At 37.4% G+C, this 16,770-nt stretch overlaps 1 protein-coding gene across 1 annotated transcript in view; it reads right to left on the bottom strand.

Annotated features, from left to right (window-relative positions):
* Window positions 1-12,052, bottom strand: part of LOC139724864 (uncharacterized) — a 29,372-nt gene extending 17,320 nt beyond the window's left edge. The window contains exons 1-7 of the mRNA XM_071635989.1: window positions 11,876-12,052; window positions 7,516-7,866; window positions 6,015-6,407; window positions 4,761-5,150; window positions 3,626-4,003; window positions 1,417-1,533; window positions 748-861 (exon numbers count right to left, since the gene is read on the bottom strand). Of these exons, the coding sequence (XP_071492090.1) occupies window positions 748-861; window positions 1,417-1,533; window positions 3,626-4,003; window positions 4,761-5,150; window positions 6,015-6,407; window positions 7,516-7,866; window positions 11,876-11,966 (1,834 nt within the window). The 5' untranslated portion in view covers window positions 11,967-12,052. The remainder of the gene's footprint in view (window positions 1-747; window positions 862-1,416; window positions 1,534-3,625; window positions 4,004-4,760; window positions 5,151-6,014; window positions 6,408-7,515; window positions 7,867-11,875) is intronic.
* Window positions 12,053-16,770: the final 4,718 nt, after the last annotated feature.

Raw genomic sequence — 16,770 nt, 5'->3', positions numbered from 1 at the left:
AGAAAAAACAAAACACAAATACACGCAAATAATGAGGCTTTGGAACAACACTCAGAGTAAAATTTTCTTCGAATTTTATGTACATTTTCCTGTTCTTGAACTAGTAAGATTATTTTCAATATTTGTGCCGAAATTATTAGCACAGTGAGAAAATATTGTGACCGATAAGATATATGCAAACGTTCATATTCATTTTTCCCAACGATGTCTTATTTCTTTGAACGGCACTTTTAAAAGTTCATAAGAAGTTCGCAGAGGTTTTGTTCTTCCTCTTTAATTTTTCTTTAATCTTTCGAACCTGCTCCACATGTTTTCTGAAGTACTCACTATAATTGATACCATGTAATTTGTGTAGCTGAGAATATGAGATTTACAATATTTTCCGTTGCACAAAATTTGAAATCCGAAAACTGCAAAATTACTCAAGTCGAAAATATCACTGTGTTCGACGGGCGTGGTCATGTCAGTACTTGAGCTCAACATTTTTCGAAGGCAATTAGAGGTAGAATACGTATCTTCTTATTTAAACGGAACTGGTGATCCTAAAAAAATATTTTTTTAAATAAGCTTCGTTTCAATAAGAATCTTGACAGACTAGTGACGGAATACTTCGTTCTCTAAGAAGCTGGATGATCCATGCATTTGTCACAACCTTGAAAATCAAATGCGGCGTTACCCGACATGACTAAAGTCACTGAAATTGGAAATACGTGTACTGTAAACAAGCACAAGATAAGTCTGCATTACCTGAGTCGCAGTCATGCCCGGTGTAGCCATCAACACATGTGCACCTATATCCCGTCTCGAACGTGGTGCAAGTAGCGCCATTCTGGCACGGCTCTGACAAACATGCATCCTGCACTAAAATGATAATGTACACAAAATATAAAAAGTTTGCTTTGGGATGGAAAGGTTTAACAAAAAACAACCCCGATTTTTATTCATAAATACGTTCGCTGCATCGTGACTTAGATAAACATGTTACAAACCTATCGTCGTAATAAATATCACATCATTATACTCAATCTGTCTACCATGGTAACTTCCTGAAGTATCATGTAGTTTTCACAATTCTAATTACATGCAGTAAATGACATAAATGCAAGAATATAAACTTTGAAAACAACAGCATGCATAGGATCATATGCGTTATCAAATATTTTCTCACTGAACATAAAAAAGACATATTTACGTTTGAGCACTTAACAACCCAAATTAATATGTTGATTATGACCAAGAGACTAATCTATAATGTGCAGGTTATTTTTCCTACCTATAATTATTCACACTGTTCATTAAGGGCGGGAGAGTTTAGTCTGTTTGGTAGAGAAAAAGGTATTCTAGAGTAACCGATTTATGATACTTGTGAAAGATAAGGTGATAACAAGCTTTACAATAGCAAATGGTTACACTTACAAAAGCTGCACGTGTCTCCTTCATACTCCGCAGGGCAATTACAGTTAATTACACCGGGAGAAACATCCTGACAGGTTGCTCCATTTTGACAAGGCCCATCAACGCAACTAGCAGAGCCTGCGTGAAAAAAAAAGGAAGCGCATTTACACACACACACACACACACACACAAATAAATAAATATATATATATATATATATATATATACATATATATAGGAATGCAGTAAATGCCAATATCCTTGATTTTAATTCAAAATCCGAATTTTTGGGGCCTCCCCCTTCATCAGGGATGAAAGTATATTATTGCTATATATAAGTGTACATAAATAATTATATATATATATATATATATATATATACTTCATATATAGATTTGCATCGCAATAAAGATGAAAATTTGAAGAGATTTTTCAGGTTATGCGGAATTTGTGTTTCTGCTTCTTTCAAACTGGTCATATTTAGGCACTGATATCAAATCAAAAATCATTGGCGCCGCAGAAATGGAATGGATTTGGGGCTATGACCTCTCTTCCTCTTTTAATAATTACAACTATATATTGGCTACCAGAAGTGAAATGTGCGTCTAATCTAACTTTTTTTTGCTTCTAAGGGTACACTCAGGATATGCAAAGAAAGAAAATCCATCAAAGCAATTATTTTAGAGGGACTCCCTGCGAAAGAGCTCACCAAAAGCACAAAGTGTACGCCCCCTCCGTCTCCGTTCTACTCTCTTTATAAAAAAAAAATGGAGGGAAATTTTTCACTCTTGAAGGAGTGAATACAAAAAAGAGTGAGTTTAGAATGAAATTGGAGTGAATTTTGAGCGAAAATGTTCATTTTTACTCGTTTTAGAGTGACGTCAGGGATCACTCCAAAATCTTCGAATGATCCCTGAGGTCACTCAAAAATGAGTGAAAATGAACATTTTCACTCAAAATTCACTCTTTGTTGTATTCACTCCTTCAAGAGTGAAAATTTTCACTCGACTGTTTTTTTAGAGAGTAAATTCTTATATATATATATATATATATATATATATTCACGTACGTACAACAGTAGTTCAATATGAAAACTCCGTGAACTACTGTTGTGAATCTATACTTTCTTGGACTCCGAGCAGAAACCAATTGCTGTCATTCATATATATATATATATATATATATATATATATATATAATGTGTGTGTGTGTGTGTGTGTGTGTCTTCCAATTTCACACACTATTTATTTTGATTCCCATCATTGAGATACAGTTATATAGATTGCATCTTAACGTTCTTTGCAGATTGTTCTCACTATCAGACTATACGGCTCGGACTAGTCATCCGCTACGGTCACGGAAGTACTATTTCATGATCAGAGGGCAAATAAAAAAAAACGAATAATTTTATCTCTAAGACAGTAAAGTTTCAAGTTTCAAGTTTCAGACGACATCGCCTGCCTACTGCGCATGGATATAGTATATGATACACAGAACCCTGCCTCACCAGAATCAATTAAGAATTAGGTCCTTTACAGAGTATTTCCATGACATGTTTATGTTTATATCGCTGATTGGCTGGCTGGCTCACTATTGCCCAGCATCGGGACCGAACGCTATTTTGACCGAGTACCGTACTCGTTTTCCCCAGGACGGGACGTTTCTTGGATTTGATCATGCGCAGAAGCGAATTTTGCGCACGGTACGCTCAGCTCCCAGCCGCATCGTGCTTGCGAAAACTTCCTAGTATAGCCATCAGTTCTCACTGTGTGTGGTCCGGCCATTATAGACTGTCAATATTTTCTGTCGCGTCCCACTACGGACAGGTTCCAAGTTTTGTTACTACCCGGCCAGACATGCCGTCGCGTGTTGTCGTGTTCATCCTGTTCTATTACGGCATACAGGCTTCCACATTAATAATAATAACACTGGGACTGCCGTGAGAAATGTTTTGACAATTAAAAATTCGGCATGGCAGTGACGGATCGGGGGGGGGGGGAGGGTTCCCTCTTTAATAATTCTTAAAACAAAAATAAATAAATAAATAAATGAAATGGAAAATGAAAGGGAAAGGGACATTTTTCCAGTTTTCTATTAGTTAGTGAATGACTGGTTTCCCTATTTCTATGTTTACTGTTGCCAAATGAGCACATGAAATAACACTAACTTGTGAAAAGTGTGGAAACAAGAATAAGCTTGGAGTGGTTTTGAAAACTTTTTGGAAACTTACGCAATACGCTCGTTGCATTGAAATGTATTCCTCTTAAAGCTGTTCCACTATTTGAATCAAGTTCAATGGTCATTCGACGCGTATTCTCCACGATACTTATATTCGCCGGTAACGTTGATCCCCCACCTTGCCATACTGGATTCGTCGACTCCATGATGGAGACGACCAGTTCGTCCTGATCTCTGATGTCGAAATCGGCGAACACCAGCTCAATGTCGGCGTGAGTGTCGACGTTGTCTATAATCCATTTTACGTAGATCCGTCCCGTTGGTAGCGAGGGGTAACCAGGTGTGGTGAGCACTGCCGTGGTCGAGCTGTCTTTTAGGGTGGCTGAGATGCCGAGGGACGAGATAGGCACACTGTCTGGTAAAAATTGCCCTTCGTGTATTCATGAAAAGGAAACACAAAATGCGGTGTGTATCATTATATAGATGATGACTGCCGGGGGAGGGAACATACCGAATGTTCCACCCGAAGGGTTTGAATTGCTATTGAGGGATGTTATAAGTCCCGAGACGAAGTACCTCAGAGTAAATTCACAGGACGATTAGTACACAATTTTACAACTAATGTTCAGTTTAAACTAAACGCAAACCAAAGAAAAAATTTAAAAAGATGAAAGAAAGATGATAAACATGTAAATGCTTGTGTATTCAAATGTGCTTCAAAGCACGTAAGGCTATTTTTATTAGCATAGATACTAAAAAAGACTCTTTGTTTATGAATGCACACCATGCGCATGCAACAAAATTGGATATTTTACGTCCACAAGAAGGCGACACACAGTGTCTTCGTCATCGGTTGTTGTATATCAGTGTGGTTTTCTTCCATTTCAGTCTTCAATATTTGATGACAGGAATGTCAGGTGTTGAATATCAAGTTTTAATTTCTATGTCTATGAAAAAAGGATTACACATGGAGGAAAGGTATAAGCATTTCTATTACTTGGGTAAAAAAAAAAATGTGCGACTACTTTGTTACTTTGTACAGCGGTGACAGCTTACAATATTGTATTTGTTTTGTTTGCATGTTAATGAATAAATATTGTGTGTTTAGTGGCTTGTGCGTAGTCAGGATATGTGAGCATGAATGGTGATAATAGCAAAGCAACAATAACCATGATTTTTATTGTTACCTATTGCGCTTCCTTCCATTAACACCCCTGTCTCTAGGTCATTCCTGCTCTTAAAAATATCGACCGTCAGCTCTTCGTTCGGTGAGATCGATGTCATCGGAAATTGATAATCCGTAGCTATGACTGCCCCTTCGGTGGTCGCAAGACTGATAGTCTCCTCGCCTTCCGTAGTGTACACGCTCATCTGCCCATCGTGGTCGTAGGCCAGAAATTCGAGTTTGGCGCGCTGCGCGCTGTTGCTGCGGAATTTCATGGTGCACTGGTATCTGACGTCAGAGACCGTATTGCCGAAAAAAGGTGTAGCGACCTTCAGTGATCGGGATTCCTCGAGAGTTACTTCTGGGTTGCAGGAGGGCAGGACGCTTCCATTGCCGCTCAGGAAAAATGAGTCTGTTTATGAGGCAAATACATATTTCGGTAAAATGCAAAAACTGAAATAATAGCAATTGACGCTGCTAGTACTGAGAACCAATGATCTTTTCAGCTATACATCCACTTGGCAATATGGAATTAACGTAAATAAATTTAATGTCATTTCTGTGCTTTCTTGCTTTTTTTTTCATTTTCCGTCTGCAGAACATGGATTTCATCAACCTCTCCCAAATACACAAACATACCCACAAATGACCATCTGAATTTACATTTGAACAACTACAAATTAGTTATACCGAGTACAGAGTTCAGAATTTGTAGTGATTGGGTTGAAAAGTAAGAAAGTTTTCAAAATTGACAACAAATTGCCATGAACAAGGATGATGACATGGCAGCCTCACCATAAGAATGCATGAGTTAGGGCTCAAGGAAGCAGAACAAAAGAAAATGGCATGCATACATTCTACACAGGTGAACTTGTAAAGCAAGTGGTATTGTAATGGAATTACACTGCTACTTTTTCTGAAATATGTGATGCTCCTATGTCATCTACACTGTCCAGTCTAATTTGTTTAAGACATGGAGCTGTCAATAAACCATGTACTACATGATGTAAAATAATGAAAATCGTCTGGAATGCCCCTTTAAATATAAGCAATCTTATTCAATAGCAAGACAAATTTATGGCATCTTGAAAAAAAGAAATGACGAAAAAATGCGTCATCGGCTTGACCAAGATGACAGCCTCAACAAATGGAGATATGCCAAGAAAAGATGAAGTCGAAAAGATGGAGAAAGAGAAACATGTGCAATATAATCTGGAAAAGCGGGGAGTAAACATAGCTGCAATCGACAGTAATAAACTATTTTGCTGAGACTCACCGGCAAGGGAAATGTTGACGACCATGCCAGTACCGAGGGTATGCCCACTTCTGACCCAATAATGTAACCACACCAGTTCACCGTAAGAGTACCAGGTGGTGGAAGTTGTTGGAGGAAGACTTCCGGTCATGCTGACCCAAGTCCCAGCGTCGTCGTTCGTGTCATAGATATTAATTTGCGGGCCACTGCCGGCGTCCATGCTGATAAGGTCGACCCTTAGCCAATCGGTAGGGTTTGGAGCAAAGAAATACCAGTTGAGATCGACGACCGGGTCTGTGGTTACAGACGAAAGGTCGGAGCTGTGCAGCATCAGGGAGGGAAGAGATGCTGAAAGCGAGAACGTACCTCCACCGGCCAGCAAATGATCGTCCGAAACTGCAGCAAGTACGTCATCTGTAAAGGAAATGAGTTCATTGATGAGAACATGCTTTGTGCAGAATATGGGGACACCCTGATCTCGGATGTCTTACTTCCCTACATAATGAATATCTTTAATAAGAAGCAAAAAAGTTAGAGTATTTCCAAATTATGTTTAAATTTCCTTAAAAGATAGAGGAAAATAATGCAAACAGAATGGTACATAGGAGGAATATGCAGCATAGCCCTAAACGAAGAAAGTTATATCGTTTCAAAAGTTCCAAAGGGCTTATTTACATGTTTACACGGAAGCTGATGCATTGTATCAAAGCTCCATGATTATATAAATGGTGGCCGGCGTCACACATCTCCCATTAACTTACAAATATACAGCCATTATCACCGCTAAATTTTCTTTTTGATTTTGACATGAAGTCGGGGAAACACGACAACTTGTTCCGATGGTGTCACTTCCTTATGATTTGATAATCCTAACAGACTGGAAGAAATGTTGCTATTATGCCCCTGTTAGAAACACAGTGAGATATTTACTTTTGATAGTACTCGAAGAAGCGGTCTTATATTCGGATTTTTTTCTTTTATTTTGTGCGTAAAATGCTACACGTTTCAGATTTTCTTGAAGAGAACACTTTTTCATGATTATGGACACATTTCATGAAAAACAATAACTTTATTCTCTTTGAGATGTGCGAAACGTAATTAGGGTGTAATACATGAGAACTCGAAGAACATATAAGATAAATTCTGAAGAAGGATGTGTGTGTGTGTTTGGGTGTGTGTTTGGGTGGTGAAAAGTTCCAAGAGGATAAAGATTGTGCAGTGTACACATACTAAGGACGAAAAGTAATATGGACATGGCCCACTCACTAATGACCATACGACCAAGACACATGGGATAACGGCTTCCCTTCGAGGAGATACTTTGTACATCCATAAATCTTACAAATTCAAATTTTAGGTGAAACATTCACATGTGTGGTGTAACATTGTGGATCTTAAATTCCAGTTTTGATTGGCATAACTTACTATGCAATATTTTGTGTATTCCTCGTTCGATATGAATCGCTATATACAAATGTACTAACAATATACAACTAATATAGTCAAGTACTATAGGCCCTACCTAGGTACTGAAAATCCACTTCCATTGATGTTTGGCGGCTGTTCCCGCCACATTTATCGAACGTCAAAGTCATCGTATTGGGCAGGGTCACAAAGACGGGATCAAGCGGAATGAAGATGTTGGAGATGACAACTACAGACTTGTCTCTCGCCGTTTCTCGTATCTCCATCTCGTCATTACCGGGAATGCGAAGGGAGACGAAGGTAGCCCGAACGATCCCGGAGAAAGTCGAGGATACACTCCAAGAACAGCTGGTGCAAGAGTTCGACCCATCGTACACAAGGTTCTCGTGACTATGGGATGGACTGAGGGTTATATTGCCCCCGCATGCATTCGCGCTTCCCTGATCGTCTGTAGGTGAATGCATGGACAACGAATAGAATATTACACCAACGGAGAGGCAAGACATTATGGTTAGTCACTTGGATCTACGGACAAATCAACATTTCAGCAAATCATGTTCAGTGAAACCTCACAGTGAAATAATAACCAACAGAACGGATAAAAAAAAAGAATTTCACAAACATACAAAAGCCATCTACAATGCTCTGATAGATGATTATCTCCCCGAAAGTGTAAAGAGTATTCACACTTTCAAAATCTTTCTTTTTAATAAAAAGAAAGCATGGATATGAGGTACTTTGCCTCTAAAGTGCAAGGTATACAAGGCTAGTGCAATTCTAGCTTGCATTTACCATGTCACGGCCTCTCTGTAAAAGACCCTCACCTGGCTGATCGGGGGCATTTTTATCTCGCGCTCGAATGAAAGAAAAAGTTTTTAAATGAATAGAAAGCATGGATAAGAGGTACTTTGGTTCTAAAGTGCATGCAAAGTATGCAAAGCTAGTGCAATTCTAGCTTGCACTGATGCCGGTTTTGTTCTCTGTATGAAGCGTATGATGGTCAGTGAACCTTTGTTTATAATTTCTTTTCATTTCTGTATTCAACATTCTGTAGTATTGAGGTAATGTATTTAGATACGACATTGGTGTTTTGTTGTTGATTTAATTTGATTGATTTGCTCATTGTTGTGTTGTATTTTTGTTGTAGAAACATTGTATTCTGTATTCACGGCATCTCTGAAAAAACAGCCTTTTCATACTTTGCTGATCGAGTGCATTTTCTAGTATAGATGAAATGAAATAGAAAACATACAATACAAACAAACAATATTGGTGACCGTCACAGGATGTGCAAGTTTGATAGGAAAGTGGTGAGGTCAAATAGACTCAATTTCTTTCAAATAACTTGAAAGAAGTCCCCCCCCCCCCCAAAAAAAAAAAAAGTCGCAAAAGCAAAGCATCTGTGCTAAGGGGGAAGGGTTCTACGTGTAATGGTTCCTGAATTATCAACAAAGTTCGAATCAATTTTGATATGTAGTGACAGTCGCAAGTATCACCGTTTCTCAGAAACCTGTTAACTTCATACATTTGTTTTCATGACCGATCCATTTGGATTTGGGAACTTTTTTTTAACTCTTATGGTTATTCGACTCTTCTCATCAGGGTAACTTGAACTCATGACATGCATGATGAAAGTCACAAGTATTTCAGAATTTCAGAGAACGGTTTCATGTCCCAGAAAAAAAAAAGGCGCTAAAGTAGAAATCGTAACCGACTGACAGCAAAAAGATTGACGTGATTTTACTTTTGTTTATAACAATATTAGATATTTTACACTATTCTTTACTCTTTTCTTCAAACACAACTCTGGAAGGCGCGGCCTGTTTCCCAAAATATTTCATCCAACTCAACAGACATTCGAAGTTCAGTATACCGCGGTTTACAGACTTCTCAAACTGTATGCTTTCCATAAGTTCAATGTAAATGTGTATGTTCAATGTAATGTTCAAAGTACAAGCACATCTTTCAGGTAACATCGCTCATGACAGTTTGTTAAGAAATTCCCCGATCAGTGGCAGATTCAAGAAGGGGGAGGGTGGGTGCATCGGGCGCGAACCTCCTTGCATTTTGCTTTAAATAGAATTAAAGAAATGAATAGAGAAAATTTCTTGCGTTGTGAAGCCCCCAACCCCTTTTTTCGATGAAGCCCGGAAGTGGCACGGGAGGCTCCTTTTTTTTCTTTTTTTTTTCTTTTTGCTTGTCAGTAACGGAGTTTATTAAATCCAGAAGTGACACCAGAAATATTTTTGCGCCCCCTCCCCCTTTAGGGAATTTCACGATCCCTGTCTAATAAACCGCGATATAGTATTATCATGATGTTGAAATCATACAATCCGTTGACCATACGCCTTGCTGAGGGTAATGAAAGAGAGAGAGAAAAAAAAATATCTGATTTCGAATTCACGACACATACATACACAAAAGAATTATGGCGAAGGACTAAATAAAGAAGCATGCATGGAGAGCTAATATCCAACGTCACAATTTGCAAGCCATTCACAGTGATTTGTTAGTCACAGAATTAAATCTATCATCATTTTGTTCAGATAGGTTTCGATAGAATGGTTAAGAATTCTCACTTGAAATCAACGCTTTTAAACGATGATAGAAATGTGTGGATTTTTTTTTTTTTTTTGGGGGGGGGGGGGGTACCATCGATTTCATGATATCAATTGTTTTGACCTAAAGTTGTTAATTTAAGTTTGATATAAAGGGACTTGTCACATTAATATTGCCATGGAAAATCTTGAAAAACTTGAATAATCATTCAGCATTTATTCGATTCTCCAGTTGGTTCAAAACTTTATCAAAGGGCACAAAATAGTTTAGATCTTAAAGGTCTTGTTTACCTTTGGGAGCAGTAATAAAAAAAAAATCAAGATATCACATTTGATGCATTTATGTGTAGGTCTGTACACGTTGTATCAAAAAACATCCTACCATATAAGATTTTTAACAGTTAAGCCTGAAATATAAGGAGATGTCAGTATTTTTCTCAATGAACCATAATTATAGACGGTGTAGTATGGAAACATGTTTATTATAACTATTGTTCACATTTTGTGTATTTAACAACACTTTACATCGATTATACGGATTCAAATTTTTACAGTAGTTGTTTCTATCCCGAACTCTCATTTTAGAACTATTTTAAAGTACTAATGCTGAGGTGTTGTTTTTTTTCATCTGCTTATGGATCACTGCGAAAATTTTGAAGTTTCGTAATTTGGTTGCTCCGGTCTTATTTTCTCCAAGGATCTAGGGTTAAAGGGTTGGGGTTATGATACGGTCATAAGTTTAGTAACTAAACTTACTGTTTGATGTGAGAATTAGGATAGGGTTAAGGTTATATTTGTGTGTAGAATTTATGTTTGGCTTACCGTGCAGAGCTACACATGTGCATCGAAACAAATTAATGTGATATCTTTAAAAAAAATAAATCACTGCTCCCAAAGGTAAACAGGACCATTAAGATATTACATATTTCCAACAACACACGCACACATACAAAATTTAGAAATTCCTTCTTTCAAAGAAAATAGCACTTCAATATTCCTTACCACACTTCGAACATAAAGAAAGGGCCGGGTGCTACGTCAGCCGGTATGTTGATCAAGACGAGTGGCAATGTTCCATGTTCAAAGACCATTTAGTTATGCGAATCAGATTTCTATTTTCAACACTGCAATATTGATTCTGCTTTACTAATAGTAGCTTTCTCCGTGTGAGAAGTAATTATTTTTTTTTTTTTTGGTCATTCTACTTCTATCTTTTCACTTTATACCCTAGTGAGTGAAGTCGGACGTGCTTATGTATCACTGCGAAAAATTTGAAGTTTCATAATTTTGTTGCTCCGGTGTTATTTTCTCCAAGGACCTAAGGTTATAGGCTAGGGTTATGATAGGGTCATAAGTTTAGTTTGATGTCAGGATTACATAGGATAGGGTTATGGTTATGTTTGTGGGTAGAATTTATGTTTGGTTTAGCCTGTAGATATTTCATGGAAGCGATTGTCGCAGGAGCAAATGTCTTGGAACCACAAAATGAATATGATTTTGCTAAATATACCAGCTCTTTAATCGAAAACTATATATATTATCAAATAATACATCGAGGTAATCCCGCGTACGATCCTTGCTGGAAAATGTATGTTGGAAATTATCCTTACCAAAATAGAAAGACAAATGATTCTTAAAATGAATGTCTGGTGATATGAGTATCACTAAACTCATGATGCCTTATAGTTTTGATCAGATAGACAGAAAAATTCTATGATGTCGATAATTTTCTGAATTAAAAGAAAACTGAAAATAAAGTCACATGTTGGGACGTATTGTCAATTCGCTTCTTCAGGCGACTCTATTTCCATTTTCTTTTTAAATTCAAATATCGGTCTTGTACTCCGACTGGATGAATGAGATGAATTTATATCAGTCTTCTTCGATGTCTATACTTACAAAATACGATGTGGAGGACACACAGGATTAATTGGGCTCGCACGAGCAGGCTTTCGTCAGCGCTTCTTAACTCCATTGCCCGACACGTCATGCACAGTAAAGTTCCACAATATTGTGACGGAGGGTAAGCATGCACTCTAAGCCGTTTGACGACACCGACATTACTTGTTACTGATTCGCCTCAACTTCCACTGATAGGATACACCGACCGTATAGGAGATAGTGTCGAGGGTTGATGAGGGGGGTTGTACCGCGTGATGATGTAAGGCAGGGGGGGGGATCAAAGTATGAGGGACAATATTGTCCTTAATGTTTGTAGCTGGGGCTGATGACAGTTTATACGATTCGCCCCTTATGACAGTGTACATAGTAAACATAGTGGAAACCATCCACCGCTGCCTAATGACCGATCAATGACGTCATCGCATTGGGGATTTCGAAATATCGTTTAGTGTACATAATTCTCATCTTTATACCGATTTCTTTTCCTTTCTTTCTTTCTTTCTTTTTTGGTGACAATTTCCGCAATGTCCCTGGATATAATCAACCTCTACACGATTGTGATTGCCAAATGTAATGAGATTTGTTTGCTTGGAGTTTACTATTGTGTTCAATCTACAAATAATATTGAGACGAATTTGGTTCACCGCGCGTGTTCAAACAATGAAACAGGATGTAGTAAGTCTAACTGCTGATAATAGTTCTTTTAGATCCTTTCAAGCTCCTATCAGAGCGGATATCATTGTAAATAACACTATATCTTTCGTCAATACAAATTAAAAATAAGTGGCCGTACATAACTGCATAACATGCACTATTTGAGAGAGTTTCAAGGGAGAACGGACGAAGGTAACTGCTTTATTGTTCATTATGGTCTCACTATAGAGAGGGCGTTTAATTTTACGATAGCATGTCGTGAAAATTGAAATGCTCAAAATCCGTGGCATTTGAGGTTATAGTATCAATAAGTGCGTGCATGGAACTGTGTGGAAGGGGAATTTCCCTTTAACCCCCATCATACATTAAGTCGATTTTATAGTCTTTCTTGTGAGGCTGGTCAACAAACAGATGTTAACATATAGCACTTAGACACAATGAAAACACTTAACTTAAGTGGTAGCATGCTTGATATTGCTCCCATAACAAACACATTTTCCTGTGTAACGGAGGAACGTGTATATTAATCCATTTGATTGATTACCATTTCTTTTTCTTTTTTCTTTTTTTTTTTTGGCGTGTGCGTGGTGCAGTGGCGGATCCAGAGGGGGCGCAACCGGCGAACGCCCCCCTTTATTTTTCGTTAAAAACAAAAGAAATAAAAAGAAGAAAAATGAAATGAAACCCGGAAGTGGCACCAGAAATATTAGTCAACCCCCCCCCCCCCCTTTACAGAATTTCTGGATCCGCCCCGGGTGGTGTGTATGTGGGGAGGGGAGTTATCTCGGTTTTTTTTCTTCCCTTTCATCGACCAACACGTACAGGGTCAAAAACAAAGGAAAAACAAATTGACACACCATTCAATAGTACAATTTACAGTTAAAGTATACGGCTTAATGACAAAATATTGCGAAATGTGCCGTGTTTCCAGACGCGTGAGGAATTACAAGCCATTTGTCGTTCTTGTAAAGAAGCAGCCAGGAATATACATGCAGCAGCCATAAGTCGAGATCATTAACATGAGTGTCACATGCATATCATCTTCAAATTCCAGGAAATTTCTTGTAATTCCGTTCTTCCTCTTCCCACTTGTTGGTGTCTCGATCCTTCCATCTTCTTATACATTATACAAAATGGATTGTCATTTGTTTGTCACTTTCTTTCCACACACACACACACACTCTCTCTCTCTCTCCCTCTCTCTCTCATGTACATCTATGCGCGCACACACCCACATTCTTAGTTATACTACATCCATAAAGGTATACATATTAGGCCTATGTGAATGTATCCCCATGCACTGCAAAAAGTCCGGTGTTAAATATGAAACACCGAGCTGGTGTTAAATTTCCGGTGCTCATTCATGGTGTTAGATTAGATTTTTTTTTTGATAGTTTCTTAGTTACTGAATTTCTTGTTAATTCTGAACTTCAACAAGACGATGAAGAATTTTCCGATAAAGTACTTGATTTTTGAAAAAAAACGTGTAAACAAATTTACACCACAGTAACACCAGTTGGTGTGGTCTCCTATTGAAGCTGGACGGGTGTTATAACATTGAAATTAACACCACCAATATCAAATCAACATCATGCAGTGTCATTAATGAATTAACTCTAGCGCAGTGTCAAAAATATCACCAGCTACTGTGTCAAATTAACACCACGAAGTGCCAGGTGAACACTTTTTAACACCGTCACAATACATTTTCAACACCTGTGGGTGTGGTCCTCTATTGAAGATTGATCGGTGTTAGATCTAACACCCATGGTGTTAGATCTAACACCGATGTTTTTACAGTGTGGGCATTATACAAGCAAATAGTTCAATGAAAAGACCGTAATACATGCTGATGCAAATTCCATAACAAATTCGTAGGAAAGGTTGTGGATATGTCATTATAACTTCCTATTTTCTGTCAGTTTTTAGGTCCTAAGTTCCACGTAGTCCATCGAGGTGAATCATTGTATCAGATGTTCTGTATAGTACGATGTATATTTGCGTTAATTTGTATTAATCTGTTTTCTTCTATAATTTCCATGATTTCCATATGAATACAATAAGCCAGTTCGGAGTTATAGCTCGTGGCACATTGGTACGAATGACCTTTCTCTTTCTCAGTCGGTTATGGGCACTTCATTCGTTTTCAGAGCGACATAATGCATAAGCAGAAGAATTGGTACCAACAGGCATGTTGGTTTTTAAATTCACTGGAATGAGCATCTGTAATGTAATGATTATTCACATAATCCTTATAACTGCTGCTTGCCAGCACATCCACTTGACAATAAAAGGGGTATTTGGCAATATCAATAGAAAAAGATTGTTAATGCATTCAATGCAAAATAATTAAATGGTGCTTTCCCAAGTGGTAATTGAAGGATCATTCTGGTCATCTGGTCTACGTAAGTTCACTCTTTGTTTGAACAGGATCAATGAATTCCATAAATTGTTATGTAAAGCTTATGCAGTATGTTGCTCTAAAATGAGTGAAGTGCCCTAACCGACTGAGAAAAAAGAAAGGTCATTCGGACCAATGTGCCCATGAGCTAACTCCGAACTGGCTTATTTGAATAGCATTGCAAATTTGCACACTCTTGTCATTCAAATTAGAAGAAATAGTATGCAAAAAAGAACAAACAACTACAGGTCAAAGGTTGATTTAGTTATGTAAAAATGTGAATTTGTTGATTGCCAATGGCAGTATTCGGGGCGACTACTGGGAAGATTTACTTGCGAGGAATGTAGACAGTGGTGTGGATTATTATATTGTGTCTCCGGAGATTTTGTAAAATCTCCAGTTTCAAAATACCTGATTTTGATTCACTTTGTTCTGATGCTCATAGTCTTATATGTTTACTTTTAATTGTAATTCTTATGAACATGCCGCCAAGAATGCTACTGTAGATGTGGTGGTGATTTTGAACTCTTGCAAATGAGCCTGAGGAAAGCCCATAAAATTGTGCGACCTAGATTAACACCTGATCATAAAATTAGAATGGGTCAAGATGGTATTATGCTCTATTGAGCAGAACCTTAATATTAGCTCATTAATAAAATGGAAGAAGTTGATATGATAGATATAGTAACAAGTAGATATAGTAACAATTTATTGATAAATTCTGCTAAAGCTTCTAATTGCTACTCGCACAATTGGAATGAAGTGAATACAAAAGTTAGTCATAAGTTTATACAACCTTGGTTTCATGGTACTTCTTATAAAATGAGAAATAAGTATCGTAATGACAGGAATCCCTCTTTAAAATCGAAAACGGATTGTAATAAACAACAAAATGAATCTGTGCTTGTGAAACTATTCAATATTGTAAGCAGTCCTGGCATAGTGCCTAATGTAGGGGGTATTGGTATTATATCCCCAGAGTATAAAAACAGTGGATCTGCTGATGATCCCTTTAATTACTGATGCATTTAAATTTTAAGTTGCATTGGTAAATTGTTCACTTTACTTTTAAATGATCGATTAACTTTTATATTGGTGATTATGGTATTTCAAGGGAAAACCAAGCAGGTTTTAGGCAAAGATATTCACCAACTGAGAATATGTTTTCTTTGAAATGTATTATTGATATTATTCGATAAAAGAATACAAAACTATATTGTGCCTTTATAGACTTAACAAAAGCCTTTGATTAAATAAGTAGAAATGAGATCTGGCGCATAAGTTTTACAGTAATGGAATTAATGGTAAGATTTTAAACACGATTGCCAATCTGTATAAAATATGAGATCCTGTGTTAAGCACTCCAGTGGATTTATTTCAGAAATTTTCCCCTCCCAAGTGGACATGGAGATATCTTTCTCCTTACTTTTTGGACTGCATTTAAATGATCTTGAATCTGAACTTGCTTATAAGTAATTGGTTCTCACAACTTTGTCAGAATTGATTGAGAAGAAAATTGACTGTGATGACATTGTCATTTATTTACGGTTGAATACGTTAATTGTTATATGCAGATGATAGTTTTAGCTGAAAGTAAAGATGAGCTGCAAAACGCACTGAACGTTTTTGCAATCTACTGTGCGAACTGGGATCTAACAGTTAATATACAAAAAAATAGTATTCTCAAGGGAAAAATTAGAAACATTCCTGAATGTACTTTCTTGAATGAAAAAATAGAAGTTGTGTTTGAGTGTAAGTATCTGGGTATTACACTTACTTACAATGGAAACTTTGGTAAGGCTAAAAAATCCTTTTCGATCAAGCAACAAGGGAAGTG

The sequence above is a fragment of the Diadema antillarum genome, unplaced genomic scaffold (assembly GCF_040938485.1).
Source record: "Diadema antillarum isolate AM-2024a unplaced genomic scaffold, OU_Dant_1.0 seq00000002_RagTag, whole genome shotgun sequence".
Classification (NCBI taxonomy): Eukaryota; Metazoa; Echinodermata; class Echinoidea; order Diadematoida; family Diadematidae; genus Diadema; species Diadema antillarum.
The sequence above is the reverse complement of the archived record's forward strand: the minus strand, read 5'-3'. Positions and strand labels throughout refer to the sequence as shown.